Source organism: Sorex araneus, chromosome 3 (assembly GCF_027595985.1).
Source record: "Sorex araneus isolate mSorAra2 chromosome 3, mSorAra2.pri, whole genome shotgun sequence".
Lineage (NCBI taxonomy): Eukaryota > Metazoa > Chordata > Mammalia > Eulipotyphla > Soricidae > Sorex > Sorex araneus.
In genome coordinates this window covers 202,001,812-202,022,869 of record NC_073304.1, presented here as the reverse complement: position 1 = coordinate 202,022,869, position 21,058 = coordinate 202,001,812, and the positions used below count along the sequence as shown (strand labels likewise).

At 37.8% G+C, this 21,058-nt stretch overlaps 1 protein-coding gene across 9 annotated transcripts in view; it reads right to left on the bottom strand.

Moving 5' to 3' along the window:
- ACACA (acetyl-CoA carboxylase alpha) overlaps positions 1-21,058 on the bottom strand; it is a 322,844-nt gene that overhangs the window by 104,882 nt on the left and 196,904 nt on the right. For all 9 annotated transcript variants that reach the window (XM_055130189.1, XM_004608595.2, XM_055130190.1 and 6 more), the window contains 6 exons: positions 19,813-19,920; positions 12,966-13,022; positions 12,697-12,741; positions 5,477-5,518; positions 3,754-3,969; positions 2,386-2,541 (listed from right to left, as the gene is read on the bottom strand). In XM_055130189.1, the coding sequence (XP_054986164.1) occupies positions 2,386-2,541; positions 3,754-3,969; positions 5,477-5,518; positions 12,697-12,741; positions 12,966-13,022; positions 19,813-19,920 (624 nt within the window). The remainder of the gene's footprint in view (positions 1-2,385; positions 2,542-3,753; positions 3,970-5,476; positions 5,519-12,696; positions 12,742-12,965; positions 13,023-19,812; positions 19,921-21,058) is intronic.

Below are 21,058 nucleotides of genomic sequence, written 5' to 3'. Positions count from 1 at the left end.
CAACCTAGTCATTCATTTTTTTCTTGAAGAAACCAAAGCCAAGATTCACTACAGACAAAAAACTGACAATGATCTATGACTAGAAAACGGGTAAAGCCTAGACACAAGAGTGCCCTGAGTGAAAGCACAGCAGCTCTTATTAAAAACACACTAAGAGCCAAAATGCCGGGAGTGCATGTTTTGCAGGCATGAGGTTCAGGTTTAATCCCCAATGCTGAATGGTTGTATGACCAACAAGCTGGGGGTAGTCCCTGAGCACCAGTAGGTATGGCCCCCAGACCAAGAAAACAATATGTAAAAAAAGGTGAAATACTAAGTCAAATCTAAAAATAGATGCATGTAAGGAGAGAAAAATAGGAAAACTGAAAAGCTAAAAATAAATATACGTAGCCAGACTATGTTTGCGGTCCTTTGGCTTCATCAGTCCCAGAATACTCAGGAAAATCTTTTTTTTTTTTTTTAATTTTATTGAAGTACTATGAGATAGTTACAAACTTTCATGTTTGGGTTACAGTCACACAATGATCAAACACCCATCCCTCCACCAGTGCACATTCCCCACCATCAATATCCCCAGTATATCCCCCCATTTCCCCCCTTCCCCTGCCTCCATGGCTGACAATATTCCCCATACTCTCTACTTTTGAGCATTATGGCTTGCAACACTGAGAGGTCATCATGTCTGGTCCATTATCTATTTTTGGCACACATCTCCCATCCTGACTGATTCCTCCAGCCATCATTTTCTTAGTGATCCCTTTTCTATCCATCTGCCTTTTCTCTCCGCTCATGAAGCAGTCTTCCAGCTATGGGGCAATCCTCCTGGCCCTTGTATGTACTGTGAATGCTCAGGAAAATCTTTATTCAACAAATAGCCTTATCTTTGGGCTATTGGTAGGTTAAAGAATCCCACTGGCAGTTTGGAGTCTTAAAGAAAAGAGAAAGCAGAAAAACTAACTTCTTGGTTGTTAGATACCAAGAGTTTCCTTTTTTTTTTTTTTTTTGCTGTTTGGGTCACACCCGGTGATGCACAGGGGTTACTCCTGGCTTTGAACTCAGGAATCACTCCTGGTGGTGCTCAGGGGACCATGTGGGATGCTGGAAATCGAACCTGGGTTGGCTGCGTGTAAGGTAAACCTTACCCGCTATGCTATTGCTCCAGCCCCAGATACCAAGAGTTTCAAAAGTAAAAGTTCATGGTGATAAGTGTTATTTAAAAAGGAAATACTGTCTGGATAACCTTTCAGTATCAATATTGCAAACCATAGAGCCCAAAAGGAGGGAGGAAGAGAGGGAGAGAAAGACAGAGGAAGAAAATTACCCGTCACAGAGGCAGGCAAGGGGTGTTGGGAGGGAACCTGGGGTCACTGGTGTTGGGAAATGTACACTGATGGAGGGTGGGTGTTGGAATACTGTATGACTAAATTCCAGTCATGAACAGCTTTGCAAAAATAAATAGAATTAAAAAGAAGAATAAAGATATTTTGATATAATGAAAAAAATAAAAATAAATAAATAAATAAAAGGAAATTTTGGTCTACTAACTATATTCCACAGTATCAGAATAGAAAAAGGTTAAGGTGAGCAGAAACAGAGAGCAGCCTATTGTACTACATCAGGAAAAAAGGTCAAGTACAGAATCAGCTTGTTTTCCATTCTTAAAATTATATAGAATGTACCTTAGAAAATAGCCTCAGGTAAGAAAACATACATAATATATGTGTAATACCTTATTAATTCTTTTCTCATGGAAAAATACCTAAGTTAAATAGTCAGGAAATCTGAAGGAGGTTCATTAACTCCCTAAAACCAACAAGGTAAAGCAACATTTAGTGCAAAGGAGCAAAAATGTTACCAAAATGGCCAATAATAGCATAATTAATTATTCTAGATGAGAAATCCTAAGGAATTACATAAGACCACTATCATGACAAAATACTACATAACAGGTACCAATGGAGGAGGAGAAAAAGGTTTCGCTTTTGTCTTACAGTATACTTTCAATGGTGAATCAAATTTTTAATATCATCTAGAAACAGTCTTACTATTCCATAAACTTTAGAGATAAAAGGCTAAACCAATCAAGAAACAGTTTCCAGGGGACTGGAAAGAGAGATAGTACAGTGGGTAGGACACTTGCATTGCGTGCAGCTGACTTGGGTTCAATTCCTGGCATCCCATACAGTCCCCTGAACACCACCAGGAATGATTCCTGAGTGCAGAGCCAGGACTTACCCCTGAGCACCACTGGGTATAGCTAAAAAAAAAAAAAAAAAAAAAGCACCTATTTCCAGAATCAAGTGAAAATATGGAAAGAAACTCCCTGCCTGTGTGTAGGAGGGCTCGGAGAGACATTAAAGAGAGAAGCTAAAGAAGCAACTATACCTTTGATGGGTCCATGATGACTGTGGGAACAAAGTTGAGAAAGATGTGGTTGCAGTCAGTGCGAACATTTGTATTGTTGAAAGCGACCTCCAACTCATCCATTGCTTCTAGGAGTAACCGTTCCCCTTCATTTTGTAGATACTCAAAAGAAGCTTCCTAGGTAGGAAGAAAATCATACCACATTATGTATTTTGAGTCAACGAAGGCCAGTTGATGAAGATCAGTGACAGAGCACATGGTTTGCATGTGGGAGTACCTGGGTTCAATATCCAGCACCAAAAAATAAAAATTAAAAAATAAAAGAAGCGGTATTTATAATGACTTCAGAAGTGCTATGTCATGAATCCTAAGGGGCTTGCTGCAGCCGCTAATTCCCTTTGTCCCTACAATCAGCCCAACCACTACAGGCAGCAGGGGCAGACAATTCACATAGCGTGTCCTCCAGCCCTTCCTCCTTTTTCCCCGTGTACCATTTCCTTCCAATATATGGAAATACATGCCATCCCCAGAGCTGTAATTCTAATAGGATCACAGTTCATATGTACCAAACACAGCAGTTTAGAAAGGAAAAGTTGGAGAAAAGTTATGGCTAGGGGATGAAGTGGTAACTAACATACTAGGAAGTACCTTACTACACAATCTGAAAGATTTTAAAACCAGTCACTTTGCTTTTTTTATTGTCTATCATCACCCAACTCCCCCTGTGATTTTTCTGTCAGTATTCTTTTCTCTTTATCATGTGAGTGTTGTTCATCTTGCCATTAAGAAGTAAAGTCAAAACCTTTTTTCATAAAGCCCTGTATTGCAGCCGGAGCAATAGTACAGGGGTTAAGGCTTTGCATGTAACAGATCCCATCTCGATCCCCAACACTATATATAATCCCCCATGCATCACTAGGAGTGATCTCTGAGCGCAGAAGCCAGGAGTAAGTCCTGAGCACCAGTAGGTATGGCCCTAAAACAAAAACAAAACAACAAAACTGATTTAAGGAAAAAAAGAGTTCTTTATTACATGGAATATTTACTCAGCAAGAGATACAACTCTCAGACTATTGCTGGCTATAGGAGTGGGATAAAGAGAATGAGTGTTTTATAAAACACGAATATCTGATTTTAAGCCATGCCTTTTTTTTTGTCCTTTCCTTTCACAAATCTTCTCATTAAAGTACAGAAACCAGAGCTGGAGTGACAGTAAAGCAGTTACAGTGCTTGCCTTGCATGCAGTTAACCTAGGTTCAATCCCTGGTACCACATGGTCCCTTAAAGACTTCTGGGAGCAACACCCTAAGGAAAGAGCTTGGAGTATAACCTCTAGACATCACTGAGAGATCCTTTCCAAATAATTTTAAAATAAGGTCTAGCACTCACCTTGGTGACCAGATCAGAATGTCTGATGATTGCGCGAACAAAGAACCTATAATCTGTCACTTCTGTGCCTACTTCGACCTTGGCTGCTCCAAGATACAGATGCATCTTGTGATTAGCACATGGAATGGCAGTGAGGTCAAAATTCCTCATTCGGTTCAACTCTAACTGGAAAGCCAGGGCAGGCTCCAAGTGACGATAGATACGATCCTCCTCAAACTGAGAACAAGAATCAGATGGAAAAAACAAAACAAAACAATTCACCAGAGGCAGTTATAAAATTAAACTGTGAATATGTATATAAATGAGATGTTTAAAAACAGAAACATAAGCTATGATGTACTAACAAGCAACAAAAATGAGATACAAGGGTAGTCTATAGTTTACAAAGACTGGGCACTAAAGTACCATAGCTCTGAACAGCCCAAACTTCTATCACTTATGCTTTTACACATGATGATTCTCTTCGTTAAATTCAAAGGGGCTTACGAGGGATAGCTTAGTGATTTAAAATGCCTGCTGTGCAGGCGTAAGATTGAGATTTCAGTTCCTGGATACAGCAGATGATTATTAAAGTTCTGTTGTCTGTGATCCCTGGTGCTGCAAGTGATTCCATTCACACCTTGGTCAGGTAAATGTGAGCACCAAAACTAAAAAGATATGATTCCTAATGAACACCACTAAAAGTTGTGTGGGCACTCACTGTTCCCAGAAGTATGACAATCAGAATATATTTAAAGAGCACAACCCTACAGTGTGTACATGTGTAAACACCACAACAAAAGGAGTGCAACTCTTGGCAAGCACATGATGTACAATCCCTGGCCAACACAACTAATTGCGTAACACAGTGTGTTTGTGGTCACTGCAACAACAAAACATCAAATGGAAAGAAGAGGAAGGGGGCATCAACTCTCCCTCAGAATTCTGGTAGCAGTTAAATTTGTTTTTATTTATATATTTTTGACAGACTTTGTATTACAGATTTTATATTAATATCTGCTACATACATTCACACTTTAGGTTTACCAATGAGTCTAAAATGCTTACTGGTACATACTCATCAATTCAGGAAGAGTCCAAAATATAGTAAATACCTGACAAATAAATATGTAATTTTATTTAAAGAAAAAAAAAAGACACCAGATATTGGAACATATATTATCTACAATTATTTATAAATATTCTTAAGTTTTATTAGTTAATTTACTGTCTGTCTTGCTGAAACTAAATTAAGTCAATTGAGTGAATGAGAGACAAAAATATACCAATATGGTTTGAAATTTTGTATTTTAAACTAAAAAACAAGTGCACATTTATTTTCTTAAAAAACGCTTTTTTATTTTCTTATTTTTTATGTTTTCTTTATTTTTTATTTTATTTTCTTTTTTAAATGCATTTATTTTTAAAAATAAATGCTATAAATGCACATTTATAGCAGTCTTTCAGGATTACATCATTAGTATTGCCTTAAAGTATAGGAATGTTCTTCAAAGTCATCACTTTCACTGGGTGGGTCAATACAGCTGACTGTTTCCTCTTCAAGGGAATCTAAGCAAACTCTTCAAGGGAATCTAAGATACGTATAATGTGAAGGAAAGCACAGATTCAATTAGAGGAAGGAGAATGGTAAGAAGAACAAATGGCAAAGATAAGCCACCCTTAGGCTTTCAAGGAAAAAAAAAAGATCTAAACTAAAGAGGAAAAAGAGGAAATATGTCCTTACCTTATCTCTTGCTCGGAATGTGAAAAATTTAGGGAATTCTCTCTGCGGTAAAGAAGACAAAAAATGTGTCAGTCTTTCATAGATATGACTCTTTGGGGATAAACACATAGTACAGAAGCAGTCAAGCATCTAGAATACGGTTTCCTAGAAAACATGCTCCTCACCTAAGCTTTACCCGGGGAATAAGAATGATCCACTGGGTAAACATCACTTTGACCCCACTTCAATTTGAGAAATCATCACATTATTACCCTAACTCCAACAGCTAACCCTTGATAGGAAAAAAAGAAAATTAACATTTTTTCATCTCTCAAGCTAAAAAAATTTTTTTTGACATCATTTTTGGTAGCACCTGGCAAATCAAACCTATACTCCCTTATGCTGCAGCCATTACAATAGTAGTTACTGGATTGATTTCCCAAGTTTCTCCTTAAATTCTTAAAATGTAAACTAGCTAGAAAACACAGAATCCTTAGTCCATGTTCTTTCAACATTGACTCTTAAGTCAATAAATTAAGAATAAAGTTTCCAAAGAAATAAACATGATATTACTTTGGTCACTAATACACACACACACACACACACACACACACACACACACATTGCAAAGAATGGGGTAAATGTAGTGAACTTGTAATTATTAGGTCTTACTGCACTTCTGCATGGCATTACACAAGAAAGCAACCAATTTACTAGAACCCTATTAATTAACAAAGATGAATTCAATTAGCAGAGTCCATTAGTTTCTGAAATTTAACTTATTAACATCAAATACCCCTGTTTCTCGGATGGGAAGCTCTACTTGCAGAGCTGGAATCAAGTCATTACCAGTGCCTCTATAGGAGGTTTCATTAGGCCTCTTCTTCATTAGGACTGCAATATAATCACTTATTGGTAGAAGGCAGAGAAACCAAGAAGGGTCGTCATTTAACACCCCCGCACCCCACCCCCGCCCCATGAGCTTTAGGAAACAGGAACTGAAACCCTTCTAGATGGCAGGTGCCTTCATGTGTTGTCCCAAGTATTGTTCTCTACCACCCCTTGAGGTAGGTATTATGTCTCCATTTCACAGCTGAGAAAGCATTGTCCAAGTGCCATGCTCAGGATCACAGAGCAAGAATGTGAACTAATCTAATCCAGAGTCTGTGCCCTTTAATCTCCATCACTATAGTTCTCAAGAGTAAGACATTATTTTTTTAAATTTAAAGTAAAAATCCTTAGAGTACTTCTTGGAGACCAAAAAAGAAAATGAAAACAAACAAACAAAAAAAAAATCACAGAAGCTTAAAACTACAACAGTAACATATAAAGTGAAATTAATACTTAAACTAAATTTACTGACAATTTCTTGAATACTTCCACAGGTAGACACTGCATGTCACCCTCACTGTAACTAAAGGTTACAGTTAGTAAAATCTTTATTACATTTTCCTTGACATTAACTGCAAAATTATATTTAACATACTTTTAGAAGCTTGTTTATCAAGCCTGGGAAACCCCTTGTCCAGGATACGGTCCTTAAAAAGCATTGTGAAGCATTGATCCTTTACTGGTGATGCTTTTTGTTCCAAATAATTCTCTAATTCCCCCAAATGATAGTGAAGAACATGGGGATGACTTCAAGGTTAGGGAAAGAAGGTATTGAGCTATCAGTAGATTTCATGCGTGTGGTTTTCTATCGTCTAGCTCTGGTTATATTCAAGAGAGGTATGGCTTTCAGAGCATTAGCTAAAAGCAATACAAGTCAGAAAAAGAAGGGTAATAAAATCCATGAAATTTTCTGAAAGAAAAGTCAAGGAGAGCAGTTATTAGAATCTTTAAAATAACACTCTTCTATTCTGCCATAACAATTAATTAGTTAATTAAAATAGTTGTTTAGTATACCACTTATTCAAATATGTAAAACTGCAAGATCAAAATAATTTTCCTTAAAAAACAATAATAATCTCAAAATGCTTTCTTTACCATTAAAGTAATTAAGAAAATTTATAGTAACTGAAAGACATAAAAAGCAAACTATTTTAATGGAATTACTTTTACTACAAATAATGAAAGAGACTAATTCTTGGCAGAAGTGAGCAAAGACAACCAATCAGAAAAACCACTGTTATTAAGACTAGCTTATAAAATGCTGTAAGTAAACTTTATTAAAACTTCTGGGTAAATTTTTGACACTACACTAATATCTTTGATTTAAGCATGACCTACTCAGAATAACAGACAGCAGCAACTATGCAATGGAAGAGCAAGATGAATGAATATCTTTTGGGAAGATGCTTAAGTCTAAAGATTTATGGTAAATCATTTTTGATATTCAAAAAAAATCACACGAAACATACAAAACACACAGAAAGAAATCCACAAACCAGCCTATAGTTTCAGTAAATTTTTCATCCTCTCTCATCTTCACACTGTCAGTTATTCCACTAACAGTATTCATGCTTACTCCATCTCTAATGTAATTGCTTCCCAGGCATTCTACTAGTGTTATGGGCAAATATCATAATTGAATGTACACAAAGAAAAACCCTCTTAGCGTCTTGGTACCAAAAAACAAAAGAATGTAACATTTCTCAGGAAGAGATTATACCCCTGCTGTGTTCTAATCAGCCAACCATCATCAAGACAATCAAAATAATTTGCCTAAATTAGCCAATCAAGACACCCTGCAAATCAGAGAATGTGAAAACCTGCAACAGAAAACATCATAGCTGATTATGATACTAATAATCGTGTTAAAAACCTAATGAGATGAAGAAATTGGAAGCTTGCTGGTGCAATTCTCTTTTACCTCAACATGCTGAGAACTAATTATATAGACTGTAATTAAAACAAAAACTCAAACCAAACGTTCTGAAAAACTAATAATTGATCCACTAAATTGAGGCAGGGGGCGGGGGGAGAAATCCACACTTCAAGATAAAATTGACATATCAATATATTTTTTTAGAGAAATGAACTAGTAATCATGATAGTTGCTTTTGATAGCTGGCTCCTCCTTCAGGTCCAAATAATCCCACACATTTCATTTTAAAGCGGGAGACACATAAATCCAATAAGATTATAGCTACCTCTTAAGTGATTTCTAGCTAGAGTAAAATTTCTTTAATGTCATGAAATCTTACAAATAAGAAGCAAAAGAATTTAGAATTTTTTCACAGCTTTTGGACATAATGCTTTTGCTAGTGCAAAGGGCAAAAAAAATTCTAAAAAAATCCTTTTGTAGATAGCCTTCACTAAACTTTGCTGAAAAATATGGAAAGCTTAAAAAAAGTTAATATTTATAATCAACTGAACAGTCCCTTCTACTGTCCTTTTTGGTATCTAAAGTGTGAGGAGAACTAACAGACTTAGTACTACATAAAACCAGGGAACTAGGATTGGAGAGGTAGTACAGAGGGTCAGGTGCTTGCCTTGAACAGGGCTGTCCCGGATTAATCCCCAGCACCCCAAACACCACTCCAAGTGATCCCTGAGCTAAGATTCAGGGGCACACCCTAAGCACAGCTGGTTTAGCCCCCCTACACCAATAAAACAAAGCCAAAGAACTGCAATATGTAGGCATATAGAAACTCTTGCCTGTTTAGAGACTAAAATTTATTTACATATATTTATACATACATATATACAAAAATATACATATACATATATATATGCGCAATCTCCATGGAGTCCAATGGCCAGCTCTCTGGAGGGCCATGATGATTAAACAAAGTTTTAGAGATATTTATAGACTTCACTGGCATCGGAATAAATACCTAATAATAGACAATGCATTCTATGAACCTTTACTCCCTTGAGCCTTCATTCTCCTTGCTCTGGTTCTAAAAGAGCCTGAGAGCTGACATCTGGCTGTATAACAGCACAGTTGCTTCATTCCATACCAGCCTTTGCTGCTCTTGAACCAGACTTGGTAACCTTCCTCTTCTCCTTGCCCCCTCATGTGCTCATTCTCTCTTCTATTCAATAATATCAGGATTTCACAGTGTAGAACAAGGGAGGCTGCATACATCACAGTAGATTACCAAGTAGCCAGAGAGATCAAGGGATTCATTTCTAACACTCCCAGAAAGCTTCCTCTTTTTCACACTACACTAACTATGGGGCAAGCACACATCAGGTGACATGACAGAGGCTAAGCATCCTTCATGAGTTTCAGGGTACCCCCAAGAGAGGAATTATAGCAACACAATGATAGTGAGCCCCAGATTTGTACAATTCCTGTCAAAGCTCTAGCTATTATAGATCCTGGCTAGAGTTCAGTAATAGCTGCCCTTGCCCCCAGGGTAGCAACAAGTCATTGTTGCTGTCGTTGTTGTTGTTTTGGACCACACCTGGTTATGCTCAGGGCTTACTTCTGGCTCTGTGATCAGGGATTATATGGGGCACCAGGAATCAAATCTGGATCAGCTGCATGCAAGGCACATGCCCTACTCACTTTGCTCTCTGGCCCTATAAATTCCTTCTTCTTTTTGGTAAATCAATATAGTTTTTACTGAAAGTTACTTAAAAAGATGCAAGGGGAGAGAAAGAGAGAACTAGTATTCAAGAGAGAATCCGGGCTTCCCCAGAGTTAAAGAAGCAAAGAGACAAGCAAGTGAAATACATGTTTAAGGGAGAATACAGGCTTGAAGAATAAGCCCCCACAAATAATTTCTAAGGGGGCTAACATGAAAACACCCAACTTCTCTGTCATACAATTCTTCAGATCAAATCCAATCCACATCTAAAACCTTGATGCACTGACCATACTAATACAACCATTCCTATACACAGGACATAAAAACAACAATAATGGATTTTTCACTTTATCTCATTCACAGATCCTATAAGAAGGATCTGGATAGGGATTCCTGGGAAAGAGTCACTGCTGGGTTTTGCTTATATATGTCCTAATTAAACCTCATTCCAAAAATATAAGAAGAGCAAAGGGGAGAAAGAAAATTTTCAAGCTTAGATAAGTTCTGGGACATGACATAGAGATAAGAAAGGAGTTTTGGTACATGTATAAAAAATACAAAATATAATAGTTATCTCACAAAAAAACTAGTAAGAATTTACTGCTTTGGAGCTGGAGAGATAATTCAATGGACTGAGCCCATGCAATGAATGATCTGCATGTAGCAGATCCAGGCTCAATCCTGAGTACTGTACGGACCCCAGAGCACCAAAGGAAGTGATACTTCAGCACAGAGCTGGGAGTGGCACCCAAGGACCTAGAGGTGTGGCCCAACACAGAAACTAAAAACAAAGAAAAAAATATTAACTTCTTTGACATTTAAAAAAATGTTGAGGCAAAAAAAAAAAAATTGTGTTGGGCTGGATGGATGGAACGGTTAAGTTAGTTAAGGCACATGTCTTGCATGAAGCTGACCCCTGATTTGATCCCTTGGACCACAAATGGTCCCCTGATCAGAGCCACTGGTCACTCCTGAGCAAAAAGTTGGGAACTGGGGCAGGAGTGATAGTATAATGGGTAGGGCACTGGCCTTGCATGTGATCAACCTGGGTTCGAGCCCCAGCAACCCACATACTCCCATGAGCACTGCCAAGAGTGATCCCTGAATGCAGAGCCAGCAGTTAACCCCTGAGCATTGCTGAGTATGACCTAAAAACTAAGAAGGAAAAGAAAAATGAAAGAAACAAAGTAGGAAACAGCCTCTGACTACTGTAAGATGTGGCCCAAAATGCAGGGCCACATTTTTTTTTCTTTTTCAGTGAATGGATATATTATGGAATGTTTGTTACCAGAAACTAGTCAGTGTGTTGTGGAAATGAAGACTCCATATGAACCATTAGGAAAAGGAAAAACAACTTCACAAATTCAATATTATTCCCCCAGATAATGTGATTATTTTTTTCATAGCAAATGAAAAAAAAAACAAAAACAGAAAATCTCCTTAATACTTAAAGACCTAGCCCAATACTCTTCCTAAATCCAGAGTCTGGCTCTGGCATACTTAACCTCAGTTCTGATAAGCATCGACCAGCCACAGTATATATTTGTGGGTTCTCAAATTCTATCCCAATGTATCAATTTTATTCTGTAAGCTTCTGATTTTTCTTCCTAAAGCCCAAGAGTTCTCTCTAAGCTCCTCACACTTCTCCACTACCTCCTGTTTCCTATCTAAAGTTATTGATTTATATGTATCTGCACTTGGCTTGATTTCATGACATCAATAACACCAGGGAGTTGTGCAGTCAACATTTCCTAAAGCGTTGGGGAAAATCTTAGCTCTTTAGCTTGCCGGGTAGGTCATAGGACTTCTCTATAGACTTTCACAACAAAGTGCATTGTGAGAAGAGAAACAAAGTGTCAGTGTAAAAGACTTAATAAAGAAAAGGACAATAAAAGCAATCACACATAGGTCCTTGAATTTAGAAAGTCCTTTCTGGCATCCCAAATGTTACCTCCATTACTGCAAATAAACAGGGATTGAAAACTAACATAATCATCTCAATTGCTAAAACAAAATACAATCTTACTGGGAAAATTGAGATTTCCTAATATCACCTGGAATCTTAGTTACATTAGTTAGCATTATTCTTCAAAGAAATATTTGTACTACAATTAGTCATTTTAGAGAAAGATTTCTTTATTGCAAACTGGATTTTGTCATTATACTAGGTCTGGTCGTCTGGGTATACAGCAGTTCAGATGCCAGGCTATTCTCTTTTTAATAAAATTATTTTATCTAATAAATATTAAGGTAAATGGGAGAACAAGCAACTCAATACTTAAATTTACTTCCTGCTCCCAGTATTAACAAAAACACCAATTTGGGCTTTGTTCAGGGACTTTAAATAATAAATGACTTTTTCAGAACTGAGAATTCTCAATAATAGAATCTGATTCTATCTTTGGTAAAAGCCGATACCTCAAAGAGCAATTGGCAGATCTTGATTATTGATTCAGTGTGTGCACAAGAAGAAATTACTAGTTAGCTCCTGCTTATACCTTATTCATTTGGGTAAATTCATATCCTTATTCTTAACTGTTTTTCAGAGATATACTGAGAATTCATTACAGGGTGGAAAAAAGAATGGCCTTTAGCTTGAATACTTGATAAAGAATGGATTATTCATCATATTTGCTAAAAGAAGAAGGACCAAATGTCAGTACAGCCTTTTTAAATAACTCACTTGTATTCTATGTTTAAATAATCAGTGGCAAACAAATAGAACAGTAAATAATCTTCCATTATGATTCTTTTACTTACATGAAATCTCTGATCCACCTCATAGTTGACTTGTTTTCTGAAATCCTTTCAAACAAAAGAATAAAAAACAGTAGAAGCTGGCAATTAGTAATTAAGAACAAACTGAGTAAAAGTGATGAGCAAAATATTTTAAACTAAAGAAAAACAATTGTTTCTCTGCATAAATTTTACAAGTATATGCTTTATGTTTAGAATTTCACTTTAATTTTAAAAATTCTAGCATAAGTAAGTGTAAGAAATATTTGAGACAGAAAATTCACAGGAGATACCTTTTGTGCAACCAAGAAAGTAAGGCGCCGTATTCCATGTTCAACCAGGGTAGCTTTCTAGGAACAAAATAAGAGCAACAGGGAAAAATAAAAGTGAGATCTCCATTCATTCCGAATTTTATCCCATTCAGTTTTCATAAGGTTCTGATTCGTCTAAGCACCCCCTTTAGATATATGTATCTTGGAGATCTTCAGACTTACAAACAAAAAAATTTCAACCTGACTCCAGGGAAATTTTATTGAACAGATTTTTATATTGACCTGTACAAAACTGCAAGAGGTCTGTGGAGACAATTGGTCAAATGTAGTCATCCAAATTTCCTAAGGATTGACTCCAATCAAGGTGGACTTAAAACAACTTCTGCTTATAGAAATCAAACCAGTGGCTATGTATTTGAAATGCAAAGACGAATAATATAATGGAAGCTAAATAAAATCAGAAAAAGTAAAAAGAGAAAATTTCCATAAAACAGAAAATTTAGATCATAAACTATTGTTTGGATCACAGGTTCCCAAACTGACTGCCATCCCACTGTTCCCTTTTTCAGAAAAAGAAATCACAAAAGTCTCCCCCTCCTGGAAATTTACTTCTTTAAGCAACTGAACAGAAATCCCCACAACCATGTTCACCAAAGTGTACTACCAGCCCTTGATCTTTTCACTACCCTCAGAAGGCGGTTTTGCCCACTTCTAGAAACACTGACTTAGATTCAACCTACCACCAGATTTAGCATTCCTAGATTGCAATCTATCAGTCCTAAATAATTTCTCTCCTACTTTACTGGAGAATACTTTTGTGTTTAAGATTCTCTTTAAAACAACAACAACCATGTTGAACTGGGGCTGGAGAGATAGTACAGCAGGGAGGGCATTTGCCTTGCACACAGCAGACCCAGGTTCGATCCCCGGCAGCTCACATGGTCTCCCACAAGCCCTGCCAGGAGTGATCTCTGAACACTCCTTGGGGTAGTGCCAAAAAATTTCTTTCTTAAACTCCAAAGTTTAACAGACTTATAGGTTAGTGATTATTCTTATCTTACTTAGCATAGATGAGCAAATTACTAGAAGCTAACAGAGTACCACTTCAGGACAGCCCCTTATATGAATCTTGGGTCTCTAGATCAAAGCTCCTTCAATGCTGTACTGCTATCCAATCTCACAAGAGAGATAAAAACTGATTAACTAGTAAGTAAAAGACATGCTGTTAAAGGCTCCCAACAAAGTGGGGGATATGGCAACAAGGAGAAAACCAATTCTACCAATTAGCTGAGTGACCTAAGAAAATAAAAGACAGGTAAAGATATGGCTCAAAGAGCAGAGCACATACATGCCTTGCAAGCGCAAGGCACTTCTGGGTTCAATTCCCAGTTCAACAGAGTACCCCCAACACCACTGGGTACAGTTCTAGTGGCCTCTGAGTACCCCCTCCTCCCTGAAAGAGAAAAAGGAAAAATATGTAGACTTTCAGAATAACATGTAGATATTAGTTTGATTACTCTTGCTCACTATACTGTGAATTAAGATATGTTCATAGGCCAATTTATAGTTGTTTTGGGAAGACATGCCCAGTGGTGCTGACAGCTACTACCAGCTCAGCTCTGTGCTCAGGGATCATGCCCAGTGGTGACTGGGGAATTGAGTGGTCCAGGGAATTGAACTCAGGACTGTCTGTGCAAAGAATAGGTTTGCATGCAACATCCTGAGCCTGCCAATTCTTTTTCATTTCTTTTATCTCTGGGCAACATCCAGTTTTGCTCAGGGCTTAGTCCTGGCTCTATACTTAGGGATGACTCCTGATGGGGTTCAAGGGACCACAGAGAATGTTTGGGATCGATCCCAGGTCAGCCACATGCAAGGCAAGCACTCTACTCACAGTACTCACTTTCTCTGGCCCAGCTCGTCAATTCATAATTTTCCTCACCCTGTCAGTTTTTAAAATCAAAACTCATTTCTTACTATGAATGAGCATATTTCTGGGCCATTTCCTTCAATTATTCCATTTCTAATTAAAATTAGTTAATTTTATGGGCCGGAGCAATAGTATAGCAGGTAGGGCACTTGCCTTGCACGCGGCCGACCTGGGTTCGATCCCCAGCATCCCATATGGTTCCCCGAGCCCCGCCAGGAGTGATCCCTGAGCACAGAGCCAGGAGTATGTCCTGAGCACACTGGGTGTGAACCAAAAACAAACAAAAAAAATCTAATTAATTTTAGAATTAAAATTAGTTACTTGTATAAACAAAACTAACTGAAGAAACATTTTAGTAATAAACTCCCAAGTAAAATAAAATACGATTTAATTTAATCAGTTTAAAAATGGTCTGTACTGAGATCATACCCAATAGTGTAAATGACCAAGTATGGATAGTGCAGTAAGAAAAAAATGATGTCTAAAGAAAGAACTGTGGTAGGGGTGGGGGTTCTCGGTCTCTCAGTGCCCTGGAAGAGAAACATTTCTTCGATACCCACAAAGAATTCCACTACAGCGAAGTCCTTCAAAGACAAGCATCAATAGCTATGTTCTGGCAAGGAAAGAAAATAACTTTAATAATGCCATGATTTAAAATCAAAATTGTTATTGCTTTTAAAATTCCACAAGTGGCTGACAATAACAGCAGAGCAACAGGATTCTGATTACATTGTAATAATGCGGGTCTCACAGCAAGTCCACAGCTATTACCCAGCGATTAGGCGTCAGCACCTGGAGAAACTCCATTTACACTGACTGCTTCAATCTCCTCCACAAGAGTCATTTACAAATATATGATCCTAATTTCTATGAGAGAAAAAAGACATGCTGGGACTAGAAGATTATTTGAACAATTTGGATCAACCTATTTGATAGTTTAATGTGTGCTTTAAAAAAAAAACTTTCTCTAAACTGCTAGAAGCATGATCACAAAGTGAAAAAACTTGTTATCATATCAGTTTTTTTAAAAAATTGCTTTTCTTCCTTTTCTTTTTATATTTTTTCCCATAAAAGTGGAGGCAAGAACACCAAGTTTTCCTTGATAACTAACATATTTGATGCAGTTAATAATTCCTTTAAGCCTGGAATGTTGGCATAGACTACCTTTACCTTTTTGCTTAGTTTAGACTGCATTTCTCTGTGTCTCAATTTACTCAGTAAAGACAAACAGCAATTCCTTAATGTCATCTATTATTATAAATAGTGAAATCAAAGAAATTGCCTCTTTAAACCAACATATGAAGGCAGATTACACTTAGATGATTAAAATACAACAGCAAAACCCTATGGTTGGGCTGGAACAATAGTATAGCAGGTAGGGCAACAGCCTTGCACACAGCTGATCCACGGTGGGTCCCTAGCATCCCATATGGTTCCCTGAGCCTGACAGGAGTGACCCCAGAACACAGAACCAGAAATAAGTCCTGAGCATCGCTGGATGCAACCCAAAAAGAAACAAAACCCCTAAAGTTGAGGTAAAAATAAGTTTAGACTCTGGTACATCTATACAATGGAATACTATGCAGCTGTTAGAAAGAATGAGGTCATGACGTTTGCATATAAGTGGATCAACATGGAAAGTATTATGCTAAGTGAAATGAGTCAGAAAGAGAGAGACAGACATAGAAAGATTGCACTCATCTGTGGAATATAGAATAATAGACTATAAGACTAACACCCAAGAATAGTAGAAATAAGTACCAGGAGGTTGTCTCCATGGCTTGCAGGCTGGTCTCTCATTCTGGGCAACTCAGAGAAGGGAACACCAAGTAAAATGTGGTTGGAGGTCATGTGGGGGAAAGATGATGCGGGCCGAATATAAACTAGAGACTGAATACAATGGCCACTCAACACCTTTATTGCAAACCACAACACCTAATCAGAGAGAGAGAGAACAAAAGGGAATACCCTGCCATAATGGCAGTGTGGGGTGGGGGGAGACGGGACTGGGGGGGAGGGATGTTGGGTTTACTGGTGGTGGAGAATGGGCACTGGTGAAGGGATGGGTTATCAAACTTTGTAAGGGAGAAACATGAGCACAAAAATGTATAAATCTGTAACTGTACCCTCACGTTGACTCACTAATTAAAAATAAACTATTAATTTAAAAAATAAAAGTTTAAAATGGATAGTGCTATCTCAAAACCTGAGAAAAATCATTTAGATTACTTCATGAAGCAGCAACAACAGTCATGCACAATATTCAGACTTTTAACTAAACTTACACTTGTCCCTGGTCACAGGTGAATTTATGTGCTCACTAGTCAAGGACAAGAAGGATGGTAAACTCCCTTTTGCCTGCCTTTTTGCCCTACACTCCTATTTATGGGGCTCAGTGATCACTCCTGGAAGTGCTCAGGTAACTATATGTGCTGCAAGGGATTGAACTGGGCTTAGCCATATGCAAGGCAAGCACCCTACTTGCTGTACTATCTTGCTGGCCCCTTGATGGGAAACTCTTAAAGAACACTTCCGAGATATGCCCCTATCGTTGTTTCTCCTGAAGTTCCTCTTCTTCATTTTGGCCACTGAAACACGATGATTGGTTTATGTGCTTGAAACCTTCAAGAAGTAAATGCTTCGAATCACATTAATCACAAACTTATGTTTTTTCCTAGGTGTATTATATGATGTGAACCCTGGCATCCCATGTGGTTCCCTGAAGCCTATCAGGAGTAAGCCCTGAGCACTGCCAGGTGTCAGTGAAAAATAAGTTAATTAAAAAATCTTAAATTCTAGTTCTTGCTCTATCATCTACCAGCCAATGATGAAGGGGCCTTAATCTGAGTAAGGTTTTTTTTTTGACTCAGACGTACAAAATGAGATTTCTCATTAATCTAATCTCATGGGATTACTGTAAGATTTTTTTTTTGAAGTATATGGTAAAACATTATAAAGTTACAAAAAAGTACATGAAAATTCTTTATAAATCAGTGAATGCAATGAATGCATTATTATTTTGTTATTTTATTATTTGTTCATTATTAGAAGAACAAGTTATTATAAATTCTAAGTCCTGTTATTATTGGGGACAGGGAGAGAGCATAAAGGGCTGGAGAACTTACTTGGCATGTGACAGACCTGGTTTCAATCCCTAGCACTGCCTGATCACCCAAGCACAGTCAGTAGTAATTCTCAAATTTCAAGCTGGGCATAATTCCTGAGCACTGCCAAGTATGGTCCAGACCCCTCCTCCCCCACCAAAACAGACAAAACAAGCAAAAAATCCCCTACCACTACCAAACCAAACCAAATCAAACCAAACCAAACCAAACCAATTTTGTTACTGTTGCTTAATGAATGTATGCTGATAGATTAGAGACTCAAAAAAGAAAATTACTTTTCAGTTAGAACTAATCAGAGAAGTCCTTATAAAAGAGGTGAAATTTGAGGTCCTTCCTAAAATAAGCAGGAGACCTGAGGAAAGGAGGAAGGATAGAAATATTTCAGACTGAAAGCAACAGAACAAATGAAGTTTACAACGTAGATGAGACAAAACAAATTTAAGTCTTTGTCAGAAGCTAGTGTCAGCGTTTGTTACCAGGCCCATGTTAAGAACAAAGTGAAACAGTGTTCCTAGGAAGAAAATCATTGTTGAGTGGGAGACAAACACGGATAAGGGATGTGTGTGTGTGGGGGGGCGGGTGGGGGTAGTGGCAGGGGGTGGTAAGTAGGGTTGATTGGACCATATCCAACTGTACTTAGCACTTACTCCTGACTCTGTGCTCAGAGGACAATGCGGATTGAACCCAGGTCTGCAATGTGCCAGACAAGCATTTTACACCCTGTACTATCTCTCACACACCAGCACTGGGACATACTGAACCTTTAGTCTTGTGGTGCTAAGAACCCATCTGGAGGGATAGAGAGAGGAGGAAGAGTGGTAGCTCACAAAAAACCTAGTGCGGTATTTCAGGTAGTAAGAGTTTGAACTAGGTAGCTGGCAATGGAAATTAGAAGTGGAATTGGAAAGAACACTACAAAGAAAAACAAGTGGAGTTGGAGAAAACACTACAAAGAAAAACAGACTTTACGATCATCCAGGCACAAACAAACATACAAATAAATAGATAGTGGCAGAGGGTAAGATTAATAGGAAGGTAAGGAAAAAGAAATCAAGGACTTTTAAATAACTAGGGATCATTTTTGGGTTTGGGTTTTTTTTTTTTAAAGCTTTTGTTTTGGGAGAGGATATTGCAAAGATCAGAAGAAACAAAGAAATAATAAAAATTTAGGATTAAAATATGAAATTTAATGTCAACACAAGATATCTAAATGACACAAAACTGAAAGAAGGTTAGCAGTATAACTGATGGGGGCTGGAGAGATAGCATAGCAGGAAAGGCTCTTGCCTTGCATGCAGTCATCTTGGGTTCAATCCCTTGTATCCCATATGGTCCCCACACACTGCCAGGAGTAATTACTGAGTGCAGAGCCAGGAGTAACCCTTGAGCACTGCCAGGTATGGCTTCAACACACAAAAAACAAAATAGTATAACTGATATTTTCAAAGGAGGGAAGAAGGTGACAGAGAGGGAGCTGAAGAAAATTTGGCTTGAAGGTAGACATGTGGTATAAGTCACTAAAGGAAAACATTTAGCAATGGACTGGAAGTTAATACTGGAGTTCTGGAAAGAATCGGACAAAACTTTTCTTCCTTGAAACATCTTAAGCATACTTCTTGACACAAAAAGACACTCATATACTATTAAATGGCAATAGAATTTTACCCTTTACAGGCGATGTAAAATATGTATGTAAAAGAAACAGCCATTAGTAGTATTATGCCTTACGAGTAGCAACTGAGAAAAGGATGACCATGATAGTCAACCAGCTGCCAAGGGGCCATTACTAGCTTCCATGCAACTGAGGTCTTACATTTTGCTGGGTAAACTCTCTGAACATAGCTGCCAGTCTGTCGTCCTCAATATCACAGTCAGTCTTGATAGCCACATTCAGGATATGAATTGGTTCATCCCTGGGGACCTGCAACCCAAGAATACAAGTTTAAGAAAGAGAAGAGTGCTCATAAAGAGGGAGACAAAAGCTATAGTGCTTGGAAGAATATCTAAAGAATTTGTTTGGGAAACATTTGGATCTGCTCACCAGTAGGAACAAGCAAAGTGACAGTATTGCCCCCATCTGTAACAGAGATAATACAATGTGGAACACCTAGCTTAAGGAATGTAGCAAAGATATTATCTAGAGGTGACCCCAAACCTCCTTTAAACTTAAAATTCCAATACTTATTTTTCCACTAATAGGAATAAATTCATTCGCCAGTGCTCTGCAAATGATCTGAGAAAAAGTTAGTGAAAGAAGGCAACTGAATATATTCCCACATAGTATAGAATAAAACCACTGGAAAATAAGATGCTGGGGCAAAAATAGAACAATCTGTTTACTGGAAGACAAAAGTGGGTAAGGACATTTTAAGCAAAATGTCCTTTTTTTTTTTTTTTTGCTACCTAGAGCCCATCATTCCTTGAAGACTAGAATAATAACTCTATAGAAATATACAAGACATTACTAAGTAAGAATTAAAAACAAACCAAAGCTCATCTTTGGGAAGATGGCTCAATGAGCTACAAAGCATGTTTTGTGCGAGGGAGCCTCAGACTCTATCTCCAGAGTTGCCGGCTCCCTTCAGCATTTTCAGGAGTGACTCCCAAGTCAAAACAAACAAATAAATATCTAACATTTAGGCTGAGTGGTAGAGCACATGCCTAGTAAATGCTGGGCCCTGAGTTCCATACCTGACACCATACAGATAGACTCCCATGCAGTACTGCTGGGTACAGCCCTAGTGGCTACTGTAAAAATAAACAGATCAAATATTCAATAAATGCAACAACTAAGCCAGTTGTACATTATGGATTGTAAGACTTATTTTTTAAGATTAATTTTACATGATAGATTATTCATGTATCATAATGAATACAACTCAGGAACAGTTAGATAAAAGAAATGCTCAGGGTAAGGTATGGAGTAAGGCATGGAATTCCCTGGAATATCACCCTTCCAGCACCTCCATATGCTTTGGAACCTAGAAGCTCTCCAAACCCTCTCGGTCCGGATTTCTTTTTCTTTTTTCTTTTGAGTCTCCATGATTCACAATACTGTT